The following is a 24,884-nucleotide window of genomic DNA, read 5'->3' as shown; positions in this document are numbered from 1 at the left end:
TAAACGTTTGTTGGCCAGGCCAGACACGTATTTTATTTAAGTATCTAGAATATTAAAATGGGATCAGACACGACACAAGTTTGTATGGGGGTAAGAAAAAAAAAAAACAGAAAAACAAAATGCAAACAGAACAGAAAAAAATTGAAGCAATGCGTAGCTGACATTCATTGAAACGTTTTCGGAATATCTGAACGATTCCCAGCCGCCTTTGCTTTCTTTCTGCAGCAGTGCTGATAAATTCCCGTACCTTTTCATTTTCGAACTGCAATGTTAAGCACTCGGGCTTAAATCCAAAAAGCCAAGCCGAAAAGCTGCACCGAAAAAAATCCACTCCATAATGTAATTAAAATAATTGGCGCCCAACGAGGGGCTTTTAATAACATAGTATTACAATGAAAGCTTAAATATGGAAGATACATGATTAAGATCCGTTTTAAATGCAATTTTGATAGATTAAAATACTGGATAATATTATTTCTTTCGGTGTGCCATCAACTGCAGCGAGTGCCACCCAGCAATCGTCGACAGTCACCGCATTGCCATCAACTTAAGACGATTATTTATGAACTGCTCGGGGGGCTGGGGATCCTACACTCTGGAACTGAGCTGAGACTGGAACTTGGGAACTTGGTAACTCGGTCTGGTGATGGCCGTTCCAGGACACTGACATCCAGCGAGCAGAGGGAGAGGGAGCTGGCCCCCTAGAAAGAGACGGCAAACGACAACAAACCCGACACCGACACTGTGTACAATGTACCAATGCGTGTTCGATGACTTAAATGACAAGAGGAACGCGTCCATTTCGAGATGCCAAGGCTGCAATTGAGCTGGCCAACCTCAAATGCCGAGTTCACAAAATACTCTTAGCCATGTCATTACAAACTGACTAAATGACACCAGTGATATGGGAGGAAAAAAGCGGGTATCAAAGATTTAAGCCAGAATATTTTGTTCATCAGGAATACTTAACGAGATTTTATTTTAAATGCAAAAATGGTTTTATAAAGAAAAACTGGTCGCTATCCCAAATCAAGCTTAGAAAATTCATGCCAAGATCCCCCAAAGATTGAATATAATGTTTATGGTCATTTTAACCGACAAAAAGGGATTTGCATAATGCCCCCAGCAAAATCACAAAATGCTTCAAAAATCATAAAGAAAGAAAGACAAAAAAAATATGATTTGCGTGCGAAAAAGCCAAAAATAAAACAGAGAAACAAAATTATTGCCAAGCTCTAAAAAACGAAGTAATAAAATAAAATGTTGGAACCGAAACGGGCTTCATCTTTTGTTTTCTTTGAGGCTGCATTTGATTTGCTCCAAATATTTTGGGCTCACACTTGGTGTGGATTCCACAGGCTTCACATAGTTTTGATTGATTGCCACCCCTCCAATCCCTTCGGCGTGTGAATATATATTTCATATTTTATAGCCAGCGAAATCCGACAAAACCGAAATAAAAGACTCACAACAATTTGCGGTCAGAAGTCTGCACGAAATTTTTCAATTTTTTTTTTCGTGTTGTTGGGCTTGAAATTTTGTGTTTGGGTTATGAGAAGATTTATTATAGCCAAGTTGGAAAGAAATATTTGGGAATTAGGCAGGTTATTGTTGCCCCAAAAAAGAATACAAATAGCTGAACAAATAATTAACTAATTTTTGCATTTTATTTCTACTTGCAGACAACTTCGGAACGAGTGCAAGCGGTAAGCTTTCTCCTTATAATTGTATAATTATTATTACGAATTTTTTTTCGGGGCAGCCTCTGAAAAATGCCACGCCCCAGAGATCAGAGTTCTTTGGCCAAAACTTTCTGCCAAAATGGAGAAACCGAATGAGAGAGGAATGACTGCCCATCTCTGTTCCGCACTAAACTGAAAATTGTAGACTTTGAGATGCGGAATGACAGGACCCATAATTATAAACGCGCATAACCCATCATCAGTTCAGTTCGGATGGGGTCTCTCAGTCTTTAGTTTTCAGTGTTCAGTGTTCAGTTTCCAGATCCCTTGATTTCTGGTCTTTGGCTTCGGCTTTTCAGGGAGAAGGAACAACTAAATGCCGGGGCACATATAAATTTTGTGATTAAGAGCCATCTTATCATTATTATAGAGTGAGCGCACGCTCTGTTCGGGTTGCCAGTGCCCTGTGACTCTTGAGATGGGGCCAGAAAGGGACTGGGAACCTGGGTGGGGATGTGAAACAAAGAAACCAACAAAAAAAAAAAAAGGGCAGAAAACAAAATAATATGAAGAAAAAGAAATACCAAACCGAACCGAACACTCTCACACACGATGAGATATTTCAAAATGTAGCCGTGCGTGAGTGCGGGTCGGATTTTTCGATTTTTCGATGGTGTGTGCGCCCCTCGCAGGCATTATAGGATTTAGTTTTTGGGATTTCGATTTCTCACACACGGAGGGCGGGCGACGGCGGGGTCGAAAGAAATGTGTAGAACATATTGTGTGAGTGCCGTTGGGTTGCGTTTCCGAAGATTTCCTGTGAAATACTTTAAGCCCAGAGCCTCCAACTCCAAATCTCCGAACTCCCAACTCCAATCCAATCTGCTCTGCGTTTCGGTTTCGGTTTTTGGTTCTCTGATTCCGATTCTGATTTTGATTTTGATTCTGTTCTGTTGCGGCATTTGGCTCTGTGTGTTTTGGGTTAAACATACTTGAAATTCTTGTTTCAATTTTGGGGTTCGGCGGTTGGGGGCCCCCGAGCCCTCGGTTCGTTATTTAATACGCTTTCAAAATTAAGAAAAATACACACATCTACCAAATATATATCGAGATATGTGTGTAAGGCCCCAAAGGTCACACAGCCGAAAAGATTCAAATTCGAAATTAGTAGGGAGAACATAAATAAGGCGAGTAACAAAAACCACACGGCCGTCTTACAAGCGTGTTTTTGTCTATTTCTTTGCCGGTTTCGAGTTGGAAATATTTCATTATTATTGGACAGTTGCCGAGCGGTTCAAAGATTCATTTCATCTGATCTCCCCATCGCATCTAGATTCTTTAGTCTTTTTTTTTAATTTTAATTTATGCTGTCTGTTACTTAACTTGATTTGCATATTCTCAAGCTAAAGGGGAAATATCTAAAACGAAAAAAAGATTGAAGTTTTATCTATTTGGTTGTGCTTCTCGTTTTTCAATCTAATAAACCATTTTGTTGCTAAGTACAGCGGCGGAATAAATGCGAATTTTTTGCTCGCCCTCACTCTGAGTTTTTGCACTTTGCTCCCTGGTTTCTCTTTCTTTTATCGCACGCCCTCGCTCCCTCTCTCTCTATCTTTCTGGCCAGACTTTTCCCCTCCAATATGGCCGACAAAGCTGCACAAAATGGGGTAACAATGTACACAGAAAAAAAAAGATTTTCACATGCAAGCGGAGGAAGGGAAAAACTACCGGAAATAACAGCAAAAAAATTGGGCAAAAAAATATAAAGCAAAAGTTTCCTTGTCTTCATGTTTTCGTGACTGATGCGTTATAATTTTCAGGCTGTTAAAAAAGCATTTTCTGTGTGTGTTATTAAAAAAGCAAAAAAGAAGGGGGAGGAAGCTGAAGAAGAAGCAGAACATCCCCAATGTCTGGGACCGCCTTGAATTTGGCGCGTTGTCTGCGGCACAACTGCAATTTTGATGTCAGGAAAAAATCAACTGCAGACATTTAATTTTTTTCCATTTTTTTTTTGCTGGCTTGTATTTTATTTGGTTCGTGTGCTAAACGAAATTACACGCTTATGAATTGCTTAATATCATGTACCACAAGGCGTAGAGAACAGAAAAACTAAGGAGTGAGGGTAATAAACCAAAGGAGGCATCAAATCCGAGTCACTCACCTGTGGGCCCCCCATTCAAATATTGTTTTTTATTCCCCTTTTTTTTTTGAAAAGGTGTCAATGCGAATGCATAAAGAGTAATGAATACCTGAACAGCCAAAAACAAATTAAACCCGTGGCCATTAATCTTCCCGGCCAACTCCCTTGGTGGCAGATCAACTCCAGAACTCGACTTGGTTTCGGTATCCCAGGCTCTCAGTTCCTGTCTCGGTTTTATTTTGAGATTCTGAGACCTGGGATCCTCCAAAAAGCAAGGTGAGATGCATTTCAACATGTCTCATAAATTCGAGCGGATTGAGCGCACTGAAATCTTGTCTTGCCGCCATTTGCATATGGCTTTAAAAAAAAAAAACAACGAAAAAACGAACCGAGGGGTTCATAAATTTGGCAAATTTGACAATTATGCGCATTAATAATAAATAAAATTGACAATAATTGAATTTGAATAATTTGATTTTGCATATGGGTAGGAGAGTCGAGAAAAGAAACGGCGACTCCATGTGGCTAATCTGCATATAAGGCGGTGCTCCGTCAGCTTTTTTCCGTCTTTCTTCAACCGCTTTTTTTTCGTAGGCGTGAAAACATGTGTTGGCTTGGTCTGTTTCTTTTTTTGTTGTATTTTTTTTCACTGGCCTGGCCTGGAATTTTAATAAACTTTTTCCGCCAGGCAGCATTCTGGCTCTTTTTTCCCTGCACTGTACATAAGCCTATTGAATGAACTCCAGCATCATCAGCCTGAGAACCGAAATCCAAAGAGTCCAAGGCGAACCGCAAAAATCCGTACGAAAATAATGAGGCATGAACATGTTGCAGCATCGACAGACTTTTTTCCCCTTGCAACATTATTATTATTATTTTTTATTATTATTCCCCCCTCCCCCAACATTTTTTGTTGGCCAAAAACAATGCAACAAGCCGACAATGATGATGGTTGTTGGTTGTTGTTGGCCGGCTCAAAATATTGCAGCGGATCACACAAATCCTCCATAAAAAGCCTCCGCTCTATAGATACATATATATATATGTGTATAGATATATTCGTGTGTGGATGGCAAAGCCAAAAGCTAAAGCGGCTTTTGTGTTAATACTTCAAACTGTTTTTTGTGCCTGCGCCTGGGAACAACAAACACGAAAAAGCTAAAAAAAATCACAACAAAAAATGGCCACAAAAATTGCTATTGACTTTGGAGTCTGGTTTGCCATATGCCTGAGCTCTTGTAGTTGTTCTTATTGACTTGTTGCCGTTTTATGGCGTTGCGCGATTGGGTGATCCATCATCATTTTGCGGCCTCCGATAATTTGCAGTATATTCATCTTTTTCCCTTTTTGATTCGCTCATGAAAATTGCCAGGGAAATCGAATGGACCCAATGAAAAACACTTGGCTGAGGGCTTTTAAAATTACAAAGTACTTAAAGGCTATCTTACAGCCAGAAAAAATTGAGAACTTAAAATAGCTAGGATAAAATGTTCTCAAATTGAGAATCGATCTTCTCACTTGCTCGAAAAGAAACATTCTTGAAATCAAGACGAAAGAGATCTCTTTTTTGTAGTAGTCTTGCAAGCTGTTTTAGATGTTAAATATTTTTTATCTTTTAACTTACTCCCCGGGATATTATTTTTTTAAGGATTTTTAATAATATTCTTAAGACTCCTTTCTATTAGAATGTTTTTCCCCTGTGCAGCCATAACTCATAGACGATTGTCAAACCAAGCAAAGTCAAACCACGATGATTATTCCATGTTTAATTAAGCCATTTGCCAGTGGCACTTAAGCTTTATTAATTTGCCGATCGTATGCATATCACTTAACTGGTCACCGTCTAAACCGAAATGAATTGCTCATGTTTATCACAGTGCCGTGGAGATGAGATTCAATAAAGCGTTTCATAAACAATAAATGCCGGGCCATAAATCAGGCCCAAGTCAGCAAGCGCAGCTCGTGATGTTGGCTAATAAGCGGGCTAACACCTCGGAGGTCTCACTCTCCTCGATTTTGGAATAGTAGGGGGTCCACCGCTCGAGTGTTTACTGTAGAGCCACCCACTTGACGAGATGAGCATGATGATGACGCCCTTTCTAGGGCTTTTGTCAGGCGCTTCTGTTTTTTTTTTTCTTCTGGCATTTCTGCCGCTGAAGTGTTTGGCTCAAACGCAGCTTCTTGGCCAACACTTGAGCCATGGTTTTTTTTCCCTCCTCTCTCAAGTGTTTGCCAAGCTGCAGCTGACGACAAATGCCGCAGCTTGAGGGCGTTTCTGGCCACCCAGTGTGATTTCTTTTGACATGTTTTGAATTCAATTAACCGGCATAGACCGCCGCCACCGCTGTTTATTATCATTTCGGGCCAAACTCAATTAGTTAGGCACCCTGAAAAATCCAAATACTCTGCGAAGCGATGAGCTTAAGCAGACTTCCGCCATGTTACTCGTTGCTCGTTCCCATTGGAAAATGATTGACAGACGATTGGCATGGATTTGTATAAACAAACTGAAAACTGAAAACTGAACAACTCTGGCTATCCCCATATCCCATTGGAAAAATGGAAAGTTTTCTTGTGCGGTAGCATTTGGCGTTTCTCAGTTGGTGCGCGGGCAAAAGTTTATTTAAAAACTAATTGAAAACTGCTACGATTGAAAAGCAACCCCAAACCCCCAACCACCCAGTTCCCAATCTCCACCTCACAGTCAAGTAGCTTGGAAATATTTTGCCATCGAGAGAGGGAAAATATCTATAGCCCTCACTGTCTTTCGCCATTCGCTTCTTGTCGGCTGGAAAAGCAATTTTGTTTGTTTTTCCTGCTGCAACTTGACGGGTGGAAAAGTGCATTTTGTTATTGAATTTTATGCAGCCTGTAGAAGAATTGCATTTATTTTTGGTCTTTATTTTTAAAAATAGGAAACTGTGCACATGAAATAATAATCAATAATAATTTTTATACAAAAAAAAGAAATTATTTAAAAGAGCCTAAAGAGTTTTTATTTTTTTACAATAGAATAATATGAACAGTTTGTGTTATACCATTTTTTTCGACTGTTAAATTAAGAAATTTGGACAACCGCAACTGACTTAAATGAAATATATGAAAATATGAGGCTGCATGCTCTGCAAAAATCTTAATCAATCGGGCAACTTTCCGCAAGAATCTCGAAGCATTTGGGTTTTTGTCAGCTTTACTCTATAATTGCATTCTGGGGCGGAAGGAAAAGGAAAAGCCAGCAGGAAACTAAAAATGTTTTGTATGTCCGTATAAAGGAAAAATCGCAAAATTTACTGCAAATTGGAATTTTGCGCAATTGTAGAAGGCAGGAAGGAAAAAAAAATGGGAGCAAAAAGAGCGTACCAAAAACAAACATGAAAATGTGGCAAGCAAGTTTTTTTTTTTTGGAAGCATTTTGCAATAATAACAACACACACACAGTATATATATAGAAATATATATATATATGTCTGTCTGCGTCTGCGTCTTTGGCTCCTGCATCCTTCGTCCTTTAAGCCAATAATAAATAAAAATGCTTGTGTGGGTATGTTTGTGAGCCACCCACGAAAATTGCCCCGGCATCAAATTTATTTCCAACTCTCCCCCGCCCCCGAAAAGCAAACTTATTGAGAATCGAGCGGGCACCATAAAGTCCACAAAGTTATAGTGAAAATTAATTAAGTTTTGCGCTGCGCTTAACAATTCAATTAAAAGCAAAAATGCAAGCGCCTTTATCGCGTACAGCGAAAAGCACTTTGGGAAAAAGCTACGAAAACGCACCGCGTCCTAATCGGTTTTCCCCCTTTATTTTCCATCCACCGACAACTTACGAGTGCCCTTTCAAGTGGCACAAGTGCTTTTGCACATCGTTATTATAACAATAATAAGCGAGCCAGAAGATGCGGCTTCGGCCAAAGATTAATTGTGTTTGGGTCTCGAAAAAAAAGAGGAGAAAACAGTATAAAATAAGAAAATGGAAATGGAAATGGGAGCACACCACAGCAAACCGAACTTGGAGTCGGCGTAAAGTGCAATCCACTTGAAGGAATTTACATATCACCAGCAGATACCGGGCCCCGAGATCCAGAGTTCCAGAGACCCCGGACTCCAGAGACGACCCATCTGCATCTCCGACTCCTCCTGACCATGTTGCAGGCAAATGCATTAATCAATTTCATGTTTTCTTAAGCGCGCGCCCGTCGCGATTTGAGTGCCTTGTGGATCTCTTTAGGCGGCGGGAATTCGGGGGGCCTTGAGATCCCGATCCCCCTGAACCCTCCCCTCATGAGTGGAATAATCAATTTCGAGGATCATAAACAACTTTTAATGAAGTTGTTAAGTGCCAGCAGCTAGTTTCTTCGGCGCTCTTCGCAGCTAAAGTGCAGCTCACAGAGCTCCTCGATAAGCTTTGTGTAATGGACGCCTCCTTCTTGGCTTTCATTTGGCCACATACCATACCATACCATACCATACCATCCTACATACACTATGGGCCACAGACGCATTTCCATAATTGCTAAATTATGCATAGAATGGTGGGGGCGAAAGGCGCTAGAAAGGTTCCAGCGTTCCAACAAGTGATTGTTTTGGGAACTTCTTCTTTTGTTTACGTTTTTCGGGCCTTTTCTTCTTTCTGGTAAATTAATTTTACAACTTTCCGGTTTCGTGTTCCGCTGATTTGGTTAGTGGCTTTCTATATTTCTTTGTCTCAGGGTATTATATTGAATATTAAGTAATAATATAAGAATAACAAGGTCTAACTTTTCTCTTATGTTTTGACTTAGCTTTTCTTTTCTATTTTACACTTTATCTCAGACTATAAAATTGTATATTAAGTAATCAAGTTATAAAAAACCGATCTAGCTTTTCCAAAAATACTTTCTATGTGATTTTAGAATTGCTAATAATGTAAGCTTAAAAGCTTCGTCATATCTTTTATCTAAATTTAGAGTATAGAGAGGTCTGCCTTTTTTCACCATCAAAATTCCCCAGGTTCTGTTTGTTTTTCCATCCATTTTTTATTTGGTCTGCTGCCATCGGGTTTTGTTTTATGGCCTATTTGGAAAATCCCCTACCCTTCCCTTTTCCACTTTTCTGACCACTCGCCAAGCGAACGTCTCCATCGGCGACTAAATTAATCAAAACGAACTTCCGGTTTACGCAAAATGGCGTGAAGTCTGCCACCATTGAATGTTTGAGTGTTTGTTTCTAGGTGTGGCTACTGTGTGTGAAAATTAATGAATGAGTTAACTGAAAAATTAATGAAAAGCGGCCAGAGTGAAGGTGGAGCGAAAGCAAATGCCAAAGGTGTTGTGCAAAAGATAAAGCATGGAAAATTTATGAAGGAATTAAACGAAGGCTACCAAGTTAGACATTTTGCGTTGGGCAATATTTGTTTTGGGGCCCCCGAAATCTGATGATCATCATCATCATCATCGAGGAAGGAGCGTGAAATTATGCAATCCATGGATGGTCTTCGAGTTGCTCCAGCCTGGTCTGGTTTATTTTGTTTGCATGTGCGCAGCGATTCGGGCTTCCTGTTTGCTGGCATTTGAGTTACTTAAGTGTAACTAAAACTTTAAGTAAACACACAAATAACATACTTAATATTAAACAAAAATATACATGGACTAGGGAGATCCACTGAGTACGATGAGGATGATGATGATGAAAAGGAAAGCACACAGGAAACGCCTGGCCTGGGATGGCTGAGAGGGGCAAACAAAAGATAAAAGCCTGGGGAGTTTAAATTAACCAAAAATTATGCAGGAACATTACCAAAAAGCCAAAGCGGCAGCCCTGACAAATATTAATTTTGTTTATAAACAAGTCTTGGAGCTGAACCCACTCTACTGACCTGCACTCACAAACAATGTCATCCATATGATTATCGTTACGACCGAGTCGAGTAATTTTATGCCCACTTGACAAACAGCCATAAACCAGAACAGCAAACACAAAACTTGTCTTGGATCTGGGATCTGGGATTTTTGGGGGCTATGGCATAGTATGGCATAGTAGTAGTATGTAGAACTGTGACAATATTGACATAGGCCTTTAGGAAGATGCCCCGAACACCACTCACTTTTCTACCATTTCTCCACGAATTTTCCAGGTGATGCCAGCAATGCCAGCATAGGAAGTGGAGAGGGCACCGGCGAGGAGGACGACGATGCGAGCGGCAAAAAGAACCAAAAGAAACGTGGCATTTTCCCAAAAGTAGCAACCAACATATTGAGAGCGTGGCTGTTTCAGCATTTAACGGTGAGTAGCGCAAGTGGCATGTTTCCACCTTATACCTTCATTTCCACCTCCGATTTCCAATGGCCAATGGCTTCCCGGCACGTCAGAGATGTTATCGCGATCTCAGTGGGAATCTCTGACTGGCTGGGGGCTGCGGCCCCACCCCTAGAAACTAGGAGCTAAACCAGCCCCAGTCTGATAAGAATGTGGTCTAGTCACACTGCAAAAAAAATTATTTGAACGTAAATGAAAAACAAATTCCTAAGACTTCGAACTTTCCAAATAAACTCAATGTAGTGCACTAAAGTATTTAATTTAAATTATATCAAATGAATGAAAGTAGTTACTTCAATCAGTTGGTTTTTGATATTCTGAAAAATCAGTTGGGAATTTTAAGCATAAAGAGATATAATTTAGTTGAAAAGTGCATATATATGAAGTACAGCAATACCATATCGAATGAACTCGATTCAGTAAATTTTTTGGTATTCTGAAAAATGAGTTGGGAATTTTAAGCATAAACAGAAAGCAAAAGAAATATTCTATAATACACCAAAATTCCAAGTTATATTTTTGGTATACCAAAAAATAAAATTTTTGGGAAATGAAAGGTTTTAAGAAAAACTTCTTTAAGTTTTTTTTAAGAATTTAAGCAAATCAAGCCAGTTGTTCCTAATTACTTCTCTCAGTGCACTACCTATTGTTTTATTTCCGTTGTTTTTTCCAACGTGTGGCAGGTTGATAAGATTACCGCATGGGCTCCAATGAATGGTCTGCGTCAATGGGCGGCGCAGTGGGTGGGGAAAAGATGGGGGGAAAGCAAAACGGGCGCTCTTGGGTTCGAGGGAACTTGGAAAGCCTGCACGATGATGTAAACGATAGCAGCCAGGGGAGGCGCCATTCGGAACCTTGATTATATGGCCATTAGGGTGGGAAATGCAAACAAGATTGTGTGCTGTACTCGATCAGATTGAAGAGTTTTCTATCCTCTATCCCCCAACCATTTCAACTGCCAGGCCCAATCGCAGACCACTCACTCGGCCTAAGCATCCATTTAGCCATTTATCCAGTTGGCCATACCAAATACCCTTTCGGACCTTGTCTTTCGGCTTCTTTGCCCGGTCATCGCGTCCAATTAGATTTCCATTTTGGGGCCATCAAAGAGCTCGGCTAAACGGCCTCGAAATGCGGCACTAAAAACAAATTGCCAATGGCAATGGCTATTCAAAGCAAAGAAACTGCAGTTCAAAGTTCCTTATTCGGATTTCGGAGATGCCAAACGGAAGTCCAGTCCAATCCAGCGGATGTGTAATACAAATAAACAGATTTGTTATGCGCCACTTTATGTTAAGCAACAAAAAAGAGGGAAAAAGGGGCAAAAGGGGAAAATCCAAGGTGGCCAAGGGTTGAATATGCGGTCGAGCCAAGAAAGAGCCAAACAAAACTATAAGATTTTATGCTGGGCGGAAGGGTCAAGGAAGTTCCAACTACGTTTTTTGGCCATTAGTTTTGGGGATTTTTTGTGAGTCTGCCGCCGCTGCTGCGTATGTAAAATGATAGAAATCTTAATGGAATTCGGTAAGCGAGTGTGTTTGGTGTGTGGCCAAAGTTAACGACCAAAAGCTGACCAGCGCGATAAGCCAGCGAATCGGAAATTAAAGTTGAGGATGCGTTTCTGGCCCAAAAATAAAAAAAGAAGAGAACCCAAAGAATATAAGCGTTTTAAAACGCCAGCCACCCCCTTGGGCGAAAAGTAAAGTAAACGGAAGAAGCATTAGCCCAACCACCCCCATTTCCCCCAAACCCTCGGTGACATTGATGAATTGCCGTTTAAATCAGCGCATCACTCATGTTTGCCCAGCGGCAGCGTCTCGACTTTCACAGCCTGCACATCCTCATCGGCAATCCACCATTCCATCCAGATCCACATCCACATCCTTGACTGACTCCGTCGTCCCGGCTTAATGCCATTAACAGTTTTTCAACGCATTAGGGAAATTGTTTTTCTTTTACGCCGACATGCGTTTGAAACTTTAATTTCGTATTCAAAGGCCTTCGATTTGGCATAATGCAATGATTGCCAATTTGATTTATCGACTGAGGGTATAGCTTTCGAAATAATTAACTTAAGGGCCAAGGGAGCCTATAACTGATGTGGTATTGAAACTCCTCAGTTTAAAATATATATTAATGGAGAATAAAAAAAATGTAATTAGAATAAAATAATGAGTAGAGGTAGAACACGTTTAATATCCCTTAATTTCCATTTTTGGCCGATTTCACAATGTCCGGTTAAAGTCCTAGTTTGTTGTCTGTCAAGGAAAGGTAACACGAAGATGAACTGTTTGGAAAGAGAAATTGGATTTTTCACTGTAAGGTTAATTCTTTATAATCCTACGATTCAGGGGGAAGTTCGGTCAAAAGTTGACAAAAGTTAACATGACATTGAGAAATCGAACCGTAAAAGAGGCTTTGTGAAATATTGAAGATCGCTAATAAGTGTGGGTGTTTAATATTGATTTATATGCTTAAAGGCCCATCAACGGTAGCTGAATTTTTAAACTTGCATAATAAATTCAGTTAAAGAGATGTCGCTCGAAAGCCATCGAATCCGAATAAGACAGACCCCAAATAAGACCGCAATGATGGTGCTAATGAAGTGCATTGCATTCTGGCAAAGGGGGCGGGGTGCTTGGGGCCGGGTTAACTGACTGGCCAACCAAAAAACAAAAGCCAGACGTTGGCTGCAACAACAATTACAGCAGCAGCAGCAGCAGCAGCAACAGCAACAGCAACAGCAGCAACATTGAGGGCATTGCATGGCTGCCTTGTTGTTGCTTATGGGCTGATTGCCGTTGTTGCAGCAATGTGTTGCTGTTGTTGCCGCCGCTTGGTTGCCATAATTATGGCAGGCGCGCGAATATTTTGTTTACATTTGGCGCGCACTGCAGACAGGCAGCAACAACAACAACAGCAGCAACCAAGGCAACGGCAATGGCACGGCAGCAACACCAACGGAACAGCAGCAACACCAGCAAAAAAGTCTCATTTCGCGTGCTCCGCCTACTCGAGCAGTTAGCCACATGTGTGTGCAGTTTGCCCATATGCCCCAGGTTCGTTCCCATTCTCGATTCAAACCCCCCACCAAAAAAAAAAAAAAAAATACCCTCCCTCGCCGGCAATTTTCTTCCGGCTGTCTGTTGTTGCTGTTCTGCTTTTGGGCCTACATTTTGACGTTGCCGTTGCTGGTTTTGCCGTTGCAACTTGCAACCCCCGAAAAAAAAACAGCGAAGAGCGCGAAATGTTAAGCCATGGCAAAATGGCCAAAGGAAGCCATAGAGGGAGGTCGAAGGGGTCTTACGAAAAGGGGGGTTTCTGGCAGGGGGAATTAGGTGCAGCCGCGGTGAAAGAGTTGCATTGTTGTCAGCGAGTCATGTTGCAACGGCGCTTAGTGTGTGGCATGGTTCAAGGCACCGACTCAAGACGAACCAGCAATGCGCTTCTCAAATGTAAACCAATATCCTAACCAAATATAGTGGTTAGAAAATATTATAGTTATAAATAAATATTTAAAAGGGAAATTAGAATATTATTTTTGAGTTGTTTACTCTCAGTTTTTAATATACCTTGATTGCCAGGAAATGCTTGTGTCTTCTTTTATATTTATTGAAAAAGAGTTCTTTTTTAAAATCATATTTCTTTTTTAAATCTTAAATTAATAAAATTTTTTTCATTTCTTAATTAAAAGGAAAGTATTTTGCTTATAAATGAAAACATTTATAGATTTTAACATTCTAAAATAAAACCATCGTCTTTACTCTAAGAGCCCTTTAAATGCTGTGCACTATTCCAATAAAAAGGCAACCTTAAAGTTCTTATATCAAATATTTCTTGCCCTGAAGGTTTTTTAATTAAATGCGACACAAAGGCCTTTAATTTAAATTTAAACCCCTTCCTATTTATTTTATACTAAAGTTCACAACCTGCTAGACGTAGGGCATCTTCATAACTTTATAACCCTCTTGGTCGTCAAGCTGAATATTATTATGATTTTTTCTGAGTATGGGGCACAACATTGCGATTAGTGCTAGGCCTTCCAGCTCACCTTATCATTGGGGCTTTCAAAGGGGCGGGATGTGCGAGGGAAAAACACTCATTTGGCTTTGTTTAGACTGGAAAAAATCTTCATAATGGCCAACAGTCGCCTTTTCTTCGCTGTGGCAATGCAATTTTCACCGCTGCAATTTGCTGCCAACGTTGTTGTTGCTGTTGCAGTTGGTGTTGCTGTTGCTGTTGCTGTTGTTGCTGCAGCAGTTGTTGCTGTTGCCGTTGGCTTGTTTCACAAATGGCGTCGCATTTGGCGTTGTTAATGGCGTCGGCATCGCTGGCATCGCATGGTTGCCCGTTGTTGTTGTTGTTGGCCATGATGTGTGTGTATGTGGGGGGACATGGGCGGGGGATCCAAAAGGGGGCAGGCCGGGCAGACTTCTTGGGCTTGTTGTGCCATGTGTCACGGCGTTGCAGTCATGTTGACATCATTGGGCCCAGGTCCAATGAAAAGGGGGTCTCTTCTCTTTCCCTCTTCTGGGGGCCTTGGGCCTGCCACTTGTCAGCAAGGGGGGTTGAGTAGGAAGGAGTTAAACCCCTCTCGAAAACCCCCCTCCCCCCCTTTTCCCAACACATCTGTGTGCGATGATTGTTTTAAATTCATTTGCCAAGTTTAAATAAACACACAACAAAGTGAAAATATGCTGGCACAAAAAAAGTGGAGCGAGTCAAGTTGCCACAGGGACAAGAAGGCAGCCACAGAAAGAGAAACAGCAATCAGAAAGAAAGAGACGGCCAGCTGAGGGAGAGAAAGAGACAGGGCAACTATGGGGACTATGGGCTGGGGCGACAACTTAAAGGCGTGACAGTAATTAATTATTTTGTCGTATGGTAAATTAATAAACCAAATGGACTTTGTTTCTACTTGACATGTTATGCACTCTCTGTATATACATATATTTATATATATATATTTCTGTATGGGAGTGCGAAATGCATAATTGCTTTCATTAGTCTAATTGGTGCAACAAAGTGCAGCTGAAAGAAAAACGCTTAAGCAGACAGAGACGGAAGTGTCAGGGGGGAAACACGGGGGACAGACTCTTGGGAGTCCACAAACGAAGAGTAGGCGTTGAAAGAAAAGCTTTTGCAAATGAATTATATGCACTTCTGATCCCCCAAGAGTCGGACAAGTCAACGAACTTGACCTGACAGATATATATATAGGGGATTACATTCAGTTGGGACAAGACTATTGTATTTATAGTTGGTAAAGAAATCTTGGTCTTTGTGAAAGGAATATCTGCAGTGGGACTCTAGATTATATATTCAGAAGTAATAATTTCAGATCCTTAATCCATTTGGATTTTAATGATATTTTTAAAATTTAACCATGGGAATACTTTCATAAACTTGGGTATTTTTAAAAGCCTATTAATATTATGTTATTATTTATTAATTTACGAGGACAAATGAGTCAAGCAACCTTGTTTTGATATTTTTGTATATATATGTACTATCTTTTTTTCACCTTAAAATTGTCTGATGCAACTTCCTTGTCCAGGCAATAAAATCCAAAATATATATGCTTTTCCCTGAGTTGGACTCTTAATTATTCCAAGTTTGCAGACCATTCCTTTTCCCCATTGACAACCACAAAGTTGTTCCTGCTACTGCCAGATGTCTCGGCTCGTGTTGGCCACAACATCAAATCAATAACCAGGCTCCACCTGCAACTAAAACCCAAACCCCCCCCCCCATCTTATCACCACCCACACCCATACAAATCCATCGCCTCCTTTTGAGAAAGCCATCTCTGCAAATAGATGTGCGCCACAAAGTATGCTATAAATTCCGTTTTAATTTACCTGCATGTAATTTATGCCTTCTGACTTCTTGAACATTTTCTATATGTGGAAAACGAGGTGCAGCAGTTGGGATGGGTTAACATTGCCATTGGCATGTCCATTGTATTTACATGGCTCCTACGTTTATTTGTCAATACGCAAATTTCATATAGTATTTGGTGTATCTGCTAGTTGTTTGTTGTTCGGCTGTTGTTGTTGTCCAAAGTGCGGGCGTGTCAGGCTGAAAGTCCTGGCCTCGACAGGACAGCAAACAACTATTGCTGCCGGGCACAGGACTTCTTCGACTTGGACAAGCAGCAGCAAGACAACACGTAAAATTTATTAAACACAAACAATAAGCCAAATGCATTTAAGGAGCTATACGGAAAGGCCAAGCCTTCGCTTCTGCAGGACGACAACAACAATGGCAACTAAATTGCATTACAGACGATGGCCAGGACATACAGATACAGATACGGATACATACATATATAGAGACGGAGACATGGATGTGCAGCGTTGCACATTTTGGATTGGAATGGCTTTGGCCCCGCCTTATATGTATGGTTGACAGTTCATTTATTTTTTGGGGGCCATCGTAAATTGCCAAAACAACTTCTTAGCCAGCACACAAAATTGCATTCGCAGGCAAATGGAAATGGAGGTTGTGGGTTCGGATGCGGATCCCCTCGAATCACAATTATCGACTGGTGACGAGTGGCCGAAAAAGCTGAAGGAACCGCCCACAGCTGCCGGAAACGATTGCGGCCAGTCGAGGGTTAAAACACAAAGGCTCCTTCGTCCTTCGTCCTGGGTCCTTGGTCCTCCGTTCCCGGAGCACGCGCACAAGAATATCCCGATTTTTCGAGGGGCGAAACAAAGCCAAAATCATTTGACGGCTATTTCCGCCCAACACAGATCCTTAGAAATAATTTTTTGACAGCCACCAGGTGACGTCTGGAATCCTTTTTTAACTTTATTGCACTGAAAAATGTTAAAACTTTTTTTTTTAAGGGTAAAAACTATTATTAAAATGTTTAAAGTTAATATTGTTGATAGCATATTTCCTAACAAATCAATTTATGGCACGTTAAACCATTTCTTAGAAGAAAAAAAGTAAAAGAAAAATTTATTTAGGAACTACAATATATTTTGAATTTAAAAGATTAGACTAAAAAATGCTCTCATTAGTCCTAATATGTAAAGATCCTTAAAAATATTTTTTTTACAAGTGGAGCTTTCTAAATTATTTTAAGCTACCAAATATTTTTTTCTGTGTAGCTTCCCAACCATCATTAATAAACCGAATTTGTGCTGCGATCGGAATCGTTGAATCAACAAAAAGTGCACAACAACTAGGCAAATAAAACAAATTGTAATAAGCGCCAGGTCGAGCAGCCGATTAGATTAGCTGGGCTTAAAGGGGGCGGGGACCTTGGAGGCGGCTGTCCAGGGGGAGTGGCACTTTCACTTTAGTCAAACTATTTACCCACTGACGCCACTGTGTCGGCGGTTCGACTGCAAGATTTATGGGAAGTGGATTGCTCGTTGGCATTTGTTTGCCCATTTGGCGCTAGACACGCGCTCCAATTGCAATGCAACGCCTCCCGCCCATTTAACCCATTCCCTTCGCTTACACTTAACCCCCTGAGGGTACCGGCAATTGAGGACACTTTGAGTGGCACTGCTGATAAGCAGCAAAGGCACTGCAACCGGTCCTCTGATAAAACTCCAAAAACAACCGAAAATTCAGCGTTTCAAGTGCAGCCATCGAGGCGGGCTGACAGGTTCCCATTCGGTTTTATTGCGGCCCATGATTGATCGATTGTTTGGCCGGTTCGCTAGATAGATTGTAAATTTGGGCACTGCAACAGTTTGTCCAACTTTCACACCATGTATTTATAGACGCTATGCTAAGGTGCGTGAAAAACAGGGGTTAACATTTTTTATTACATTAAAATTAAAGGTTTTTAATCTGGCAAGAAAATGTTCTGATAGAGATATCAATGATACTTACCACTTGATAAGAACAATTGAATAAAAATATGTATATAATTGATTGATGATAAAGTGACTTAAAATTAAATTAACTTTAAACATAGTTAATAACATTTATTCCCCCATTCCATTTCAGCATCCCTACCCATCCGAGGACCAGAAGAAACAATTGGCCCAGGACACCGGCCTAACGATACTGCAAGTGAATAATTGGTGAGTATCCGCTCGAGATCCGATCGTATCGCATTGGCTCAGATATCTTTTCAAACACCCAACATCATAATATGGTAAACGATGCCCTGGGTTGTCCATTACTCACACGCTTTATTTTCCAACTTGGCCGTAAGATTAAGCCCGAAACGAAAACCGAAACCAAAACCAGAGCACACAACTGGCCAAAACAAATTTATAAGGCAGCCCACGCCAAGGAAATAGAACCTGCCACAGGCCGACAGGCAAAGAGGTGAAAAGAATGTGGCAAACAAAATTATGGGCCATGTTCATATGGATACTGTGGATACTGGGGATACTGGAGAAACTGGAAATCCTAGAGATCCCAAAGTGCATTAGGCTTGAGACAGGGCCACAGAGATCCAGGGAAACGTCTCTAGGAGATGGCAACTTCATCAAATTTTGCACATTATGCGACAGGCTGGAGAACTTGACACTCGGCAAGCTGAAAAGTGCAAGAACTGCAAACTGCAAACTGCAAACTGCAAGATGCGAAAATATAGGAATAGAGATGGAAAAGCTTGAGAGCAAGTTAAAAGCGCTGCTGAATCTTTTATGCAGTTCCCATCGGGGTGGCGAGGTGGCTTTGTGGAATGCTTTTAAGCTGCGACAGGCCACAATAAAATCCGGGGAGAAATGTGTGAGAGCTCTGCCGCCTGGCAGGCACTCAGCTCAATTAAATTGAATTTCGCGCTCACCGAAGCACACTGCAAATTAACAAATAGTAGCCAAAGGACCCCGTGGCCCATCCTTCCGATTCGCTTAGGCACGCAACGCTGCGTAGAAAGGTCCTGGGGAAAAACAAAAAAAAAAAGGAAAAGAAAAAGAAAAAAATGGAAGAAAAGCGAAAAGTAAAACCGTGGCAGAAAATAGCAAAATAAAATGTTGACACTTTTGGTTATTTATGGGCAGGCGGGCAACACCTTTTCGCTGAGCAGGGCTGGACTTTAATCCTGGGGGAATAGCCCCCGCAGGACTATATCTCCTCTAAATGTGTATTTATTTTGCGCAATTTGAGACGGACAGAAAAGAACTCGGCATAAGAAGCCATTCAAATGACCAGGAGATTCTGTACAAGTCCATTAACACCCAATAAGAGATGGCCAGACAGCAAAAGTAACTTTCGTAATCGAAAAAGTTTCGCTTTTTTCCTCAGCAAGTTTTAAATATTAACGCTTAGTTACAGCTGCAGAGGGAAAAGTTATAATTATGGCCTAAGTACATAAATAACTCGGCAAATGTTTGCTATCCTACCGATTTGAACCTATGTATATATATGTATGATTTTTTCTCTTTTCTCCTCATCTGCAATCATTCCAATCAAGTGTGGGGCCAGCGGGCAAATCGATTTGCAGCTTACAAGCTGCATCTTGAAATGCGAAAAAACCAGCGAAATATCTATATGGCAGCAAACGGAACTCAATTCCATTTTGTCGTTTTGATAAACGATTTCAGGGCGTTGCAACAATTTCCGCCCCAAAATGAGCAAAAATCAGGGGCAGATCGCAAACGAACTGCAAATTGAAAAGTCAAAGGGGCGAGCGGTGAAATGTTCCCTTTTTCAATCCGTTTGAGGAGGAGTTGCCAAGTGCATTAACCTCCGGTTAGTTCGTTTTTGGCTAATGCGAGTAGCTGTACGTGCACTGGAAAAAAGTATACTTTTCCTTTCAATTTCAAAATCTTTTTTAATAAAAGCAAACGCTATCTTGAAACACAAAAGAAAAACAAAATTAAATTTAACCGATGGTTAAAAAATTTAATTAGTTTTTAAAAAAATTGCAAGTTCTTTAAATCTTTCTTTAATAATGAAATCTGAAGAAACAAAATCCAATATAAATCCATGAAAGACTAATCTCCAAAATGTAGTTAGTTCTTCCAAGTTTGGGAACTAGTTTTTCCCAGTGCACCTGTAACTGATTCCTCTGGTGGTTTTTCCTTTTCCCTGTTTGGGTTTTTTTTGCCGTGTGGTTTCGTTGTTTGGCTGATATATATATTTTTTCCATCTGAGGCCGTGTCAAAGCTTGCGAGTAACATCGTCTTGGCCAAGTGACTGTCACTCCGCCGGCGGCTTTCTGCTTTAATCATTTTGCTCTTTTTGCGCTTTTTATGTCGCCACTGATCCTTCGGATCAACGGGCAACGGGCTGGCTTCCCAACTGCTTATTATTTCTTATTGCATTTATTAAACGACAATCATAACCAAAGTCGGCGCGGCCCATTGATCTGGCCTCTGGTTTGGAGGGCAGCAAAAAGTGTGACTCTGGCGGAGATTTGGTTTGGTTTATGGCTAACTTGGGCACATAAAGCACCACCGTGGTCCGGCGGTAAATCCGGCTCCAATTCATGCATAATTCATGGCAACCTTTTCGGTTGTGTGTGCTTTTTAATTAGGGAATGCCACTAAAACGGAAATCTCTTTGTGTCTCTCTTACAGGTTCATCAATGCGCGGCGAAGAATCGTCCAGCCGATGATCGATCAATCGAATCGTGCAGGTAACTATTGTTCTTAGTTAGAAAACATAAGAAAAGAAATCAAAAAAAATATCCATAACTATGAAATGGCGATGATCTAGTTAAGAACTAAGTGTGGTGAGCCGCGAGGATCGCCGCGCTTATTTTTGAAAATCGAACACTCGAACGCAATTTCTAATTATGTGCATTTTTTCTCTTTTTCCCCACGCTTTCTTTTTTTTTCTCTCATGGGCGACTCACCAACACAGTCTATACACCGCATCCAGGTCCCTCCGGATATGGCCACGACGCCATGGGCTACATGATGGACAGCCAGGCGCATATGATGCACCGTCCGCCCGGAGATCCCGGGTTCCACCAGGGCTATCCGCATTACCCGCCGGCCGAGTACTACGGCCAGCACTTGTAATCCGCGTAATCCGGCCCGGAACCGGAAACGGAAACGGAACTGGAACTGGAACGGAAACGGGAACCAGAGAGCTCTCCGGAAGCGAACAAGCCAAAATCATAGCTTAAATTTTACCACCACCAACAACCACAACTGGAGAATGAAAAGAGGATCGAAGGAGGAGGAGCATCAGGAACTGGAGGAGCAGTCCGATCCAATCCCAAAACTAGCATACCGCGTGGCAATATCAGTCAAGTAATAGCAAACAAAAAACAACAAGCAAAGAACAACAAACAACCAACAACCGTAGTAAAAATCTATAAAATGATATTAGCTAAGCAACAAAACAACCAACAACCAACAACCAACAACTACAACAACTGCAGAATCCAGAACAACAACCAGCAAAAACAAACCAGAAATTTTAAAGAAACTATTTGTGTATACCTTAAACATAAATAACAAAAGCAGAAAAAAGGGAAAAAATAAAAACAAGAAAAAAGATATTTATGCCTAAACAAAAATGAAACGCTTAGCTATAAGTTAAATAAACAAAATAAAACCAGAACTCAACACACACACACAGACACACCCACACACACACACACCGAACAGCAACGGCAACAACAACAATTTGATATGCAAATTTTTATGTTCAAAGCTGCAGAATGCAAAACACAACATTTTTAAAGCATGAATTTAGGCGCAGACCAGCAAGGAAACTAAAACTAAAATACACAAAATTTAAGCGACATTTTCGTTCGGAATTGTTATAGATTTTAGTTTGAATTTAGAAAATGCCCCGCCCCCACCAGAAAATCAAGAAAAAAAATAGCAGCACGAAATTTTATAAAGCTTTTGAATATAATTTGCGGAATGAGAGGATGAGAGGAGAATTCTTTGCTAGTTCTTAGTTTCATTTTAGTTATGTAACAAGTCAGCTGTAGTAACGCTTTGTTTTCTATACCTTTACGCATCTTGTATATGTACATACAAAACAAATCGATAACAAACTATAGATACATACGTACATCTATGTTTAGGCGATAGAACCCTACTATATATATCCTACGTTTAGACGATTAATTTAAATAAATTGAATTGTTTTCTAATTTTACGCCTTGCAACACTTAAGTAAAAACGAAATGGAATTTAATTTTTACAAAAAAGAAAAGATGAAAGAATCAGAAAGAGGACGGAACCCTATGATTTGAATGGAATTTGTTTTAGAGTTTTTATTGTGTGCGGATCTTGTAGTATTATTTTCCAACTGAAGCACACGGACCGATTTGAATATATATATATATGCGAGATACAACAATACGATACAAATAATGGCATAGGCATATATACATAACTCTGAATATGTATACGTAATATTAATAATAAATTATGCTTACGTTTAAACTGTACTTTTATTTATGTATTCTAATTTGTATGCGTTAATCCTTAGTTAACTATTATTATTATTATTACATTTACTTAATTAATGATTTAAATTTAACTAATTCAAAACACTGAGCAAGAGGATAGAATTGTACGAAAGATGATTTATTGATGAAAACAAAAATGCATATATGAGAAAATATTTGAAAAAATAACCTTTGTTTGTGTTTTTATTTGATTTTGGTTTGGCCTATGATTTTTCTACAGCGGGGCAAGTGTTTATAATTTCTGAGGGGATATTTGTGCTCCAAGAGCTTTACCATCCCCTACCACGATTTCTTTATTTTGTACTCCTGTTGGATCTTTTGGCAGACGCGTCACATGCTAAGGAACTGAATTGAATTTACATTGCTTGTGAATCTGATTAATCTTAAATGGTAACGAATATACGTAAATGCAGAGGGCAACAAATCGAAATTTAAGTATTTAGTTTGGAATTTATTAACTATAAATAGATTGGAAGTGTGGAAAGCGAGTACCTATTTTGAAAATACAAACGCGAAATAAGATGGATTACTTAGCCGGCTCTTTGAACGCAACTTGAGCTTCTTTTGCATGGGAAACCAACATTTAATTGGCAGACACACTTAGGCAAACTCATCTTACTACTTACCGACTACACTCGAAACAATCACTCAAATGTATACGAACTTCTCTAAGAATCCCCCATAAATGAAAACCTTATGCGAATTTTTTTGCACCTAACAAGCGAAGCGATAAATTTATTTACAAAAATTTGCTAAATTGCAAAAGCTGTAATTGCGAATAGAAATTGTAATTGAAATTGAATTGAAGGCAAATTGAACATTTTCACAATTATACAACAGAACTATACGATATACGAGTACGAGTACGCATCGCTAGTAATTTATTAGACTATATATAAAGTAGTTAAATAATCGACACAATTGACTTGAGAAACGTTTAAACGCATCTTGTACAGAACGCCTTAAATGAGAAACCAAAGTGGAAGCATTGAATGAATGAATGATGTATACGAGTCTATATACAGAACATAAACTATACCTAGTTATACCTAACTAAATTTTAATAAATCTTGAATAGTATATATACCTATATATCATACACATTATGGCTTAAGAAATGGGAACCAAATGCAGTCGATACGGAAAGCGGCGAGTGATATCCCACAGTTCACAGGGGTCTGAGAAATCCCGAGAGTTTCCAAGTATTTTGTATGAGCTTCTTTTATATGCCCCTTCAATATTCGATCGTCGGGATATCCAATATCTGCCCCATGGAGTATCGTATCTGAGGGATATGCTCGCTGCACCGAAACGACAAAAGCTTGTAAATTAAATCATTAAGATTGATTCGAGGGGATATGGCAATATGTGTGCGTATCGGATAGGTGTGGATAAGTTACCACAATAATCCCGACAATGAGCTATACGATTTATAATACGCATTGTATATGAAAGTGGCGAGCTCGATGGCTTTTTACGTTTGAAATCATTTTCGTGTCAGAATTTAAATTAAAATGTGATTTTTCTCGAAACTTTAATGTATACGCCGTAAATATTATGAATATGATTATTAAGTGCTGCAGCAACATTATTATTACCATTATTATTATTATTACGATTGATAAATACGATTATAAATTTACATATTCGAGTGTAATGTATGTAATAAATATTGTACATTTTTGATAACTTCCCCCTAGAGAGTACACTGTAAATATATTGCAACATTTGCATAGATCATCCACACTTAAGAACATTATACTAATTATAGAGCTAAGTTTAAACCTAATCTAAAGCTAGAACCTAGCGATAAATGGTAAGGGAAGTACGTCACAGAGGAGAAAAGCAACCCTGAGCATAGACTAAAGTGCACAAGAAAAATATTATAAAATAAAAGACAGATGAACAATTTATACAACTTACCCACGCGACAGCATCAAGTAAATCCAAAAGAATGAAAGAGCTAGAAATAGACAAAGACACACTGGCGAGAAAGAGAGAGCGAGCGAGCGAGCGAGCGAGAGGGAGCACACGAGTTAGAAAGGGAGAGCTAACTCAGTAGTTGCGAAATCCAGAAATTAAATCAATAAACAAAACAAAAGAAATGGAAGAAACTCTAAGAAGTAAAAACTATAAATATATTTATATGGAGAATTGAATTAAATAAATGTTTGTGCGTGTAAAAATTAACTTTAACTAAATTGCTAGACTTAAAGGCCAGAATGAATTAAATATAAATATATTGAAAGGAAACAGTATCATTAAATTAATTAACTAATTGAAGCTTCTATGTAAAGAACTAAAAACCAATTAACGAATTCCTGAACTTGTTGGAGCCACAAATCGCAAGATGAATGGCATAGGACCAGCAAGGGCGAAACAGAATATGAGGAAATATTGAACATAA

The 24,884-nt window shown here is 39.8% G+C and overlaps 1 protein-coding gene and 1 pseudogene across 3 annotated transcripts in view; both read left to right on the top strand.

Annotated features, from left to right (window-relative positions):
* The window catches only part of LOC119562407 (homeobox protein homothorax), a 140,083-nt gene extending 118,216 nt beyond the window's left edge, over nucleotides 1-21,867 (top strand). For all 3 annotated transcript variants that reach the window (XM_037875606.1, XM_037875604.1, XM_037875607.1), the window contains 5 exons: nucleotides 1,683-1,706; nucleotides 9,935-10,083; nucleotides 18,091-18,167; nucleotides 20,619-20,677; nucleotides 20,905-21,867. In XM_037875606.1, the coding sequence (XP_037731534.1) occupies nucleotides 1,683-1,706; nucleotides 9,935-10,083; nucleotides 18,091-18,167; nucleotides 20,619-20,677; nucleotides 20,905-21,065 (470 nt within the window). In that variant the 3' untranslated portion in view covers nucleotides 21,066-21,867. The remainder of the gene's footprint in view (nucleotides 1-1,682; nucleotides 1,707-9,934; nucleotides 10,084-18,090; nucleotides 18,168-20,618; nucleotides 20,678-20,904) is intronic.
* On the top strand, nucleotides 2,161-2,678 carry LOC119562427 (annotated as a pseudogene).
* Nucleotides 21,868-24,884: the final 3,017 nt, after the last annotated feature.

Source organism: Drosophila subpulchrella, chromosome 3R (assembly GCF_014743375.2).
Source record: "Drosophila subpulchrella strain 33 F10 #4 breed RU33 chromosome 3R, RU_Dsub_v1.1 Primary Assembly, whole genome shotgun sequence".
NCBI classification, from domain to species: Eukaryota; Metazoa; Arthropoda; class Insecta; order Diptera; family Drosophilidae; genus Drosophila; species Drosophila subpulchrella.
This window is presented reverse-complemented; position numbering and strand designations above follow the sequence as displayed.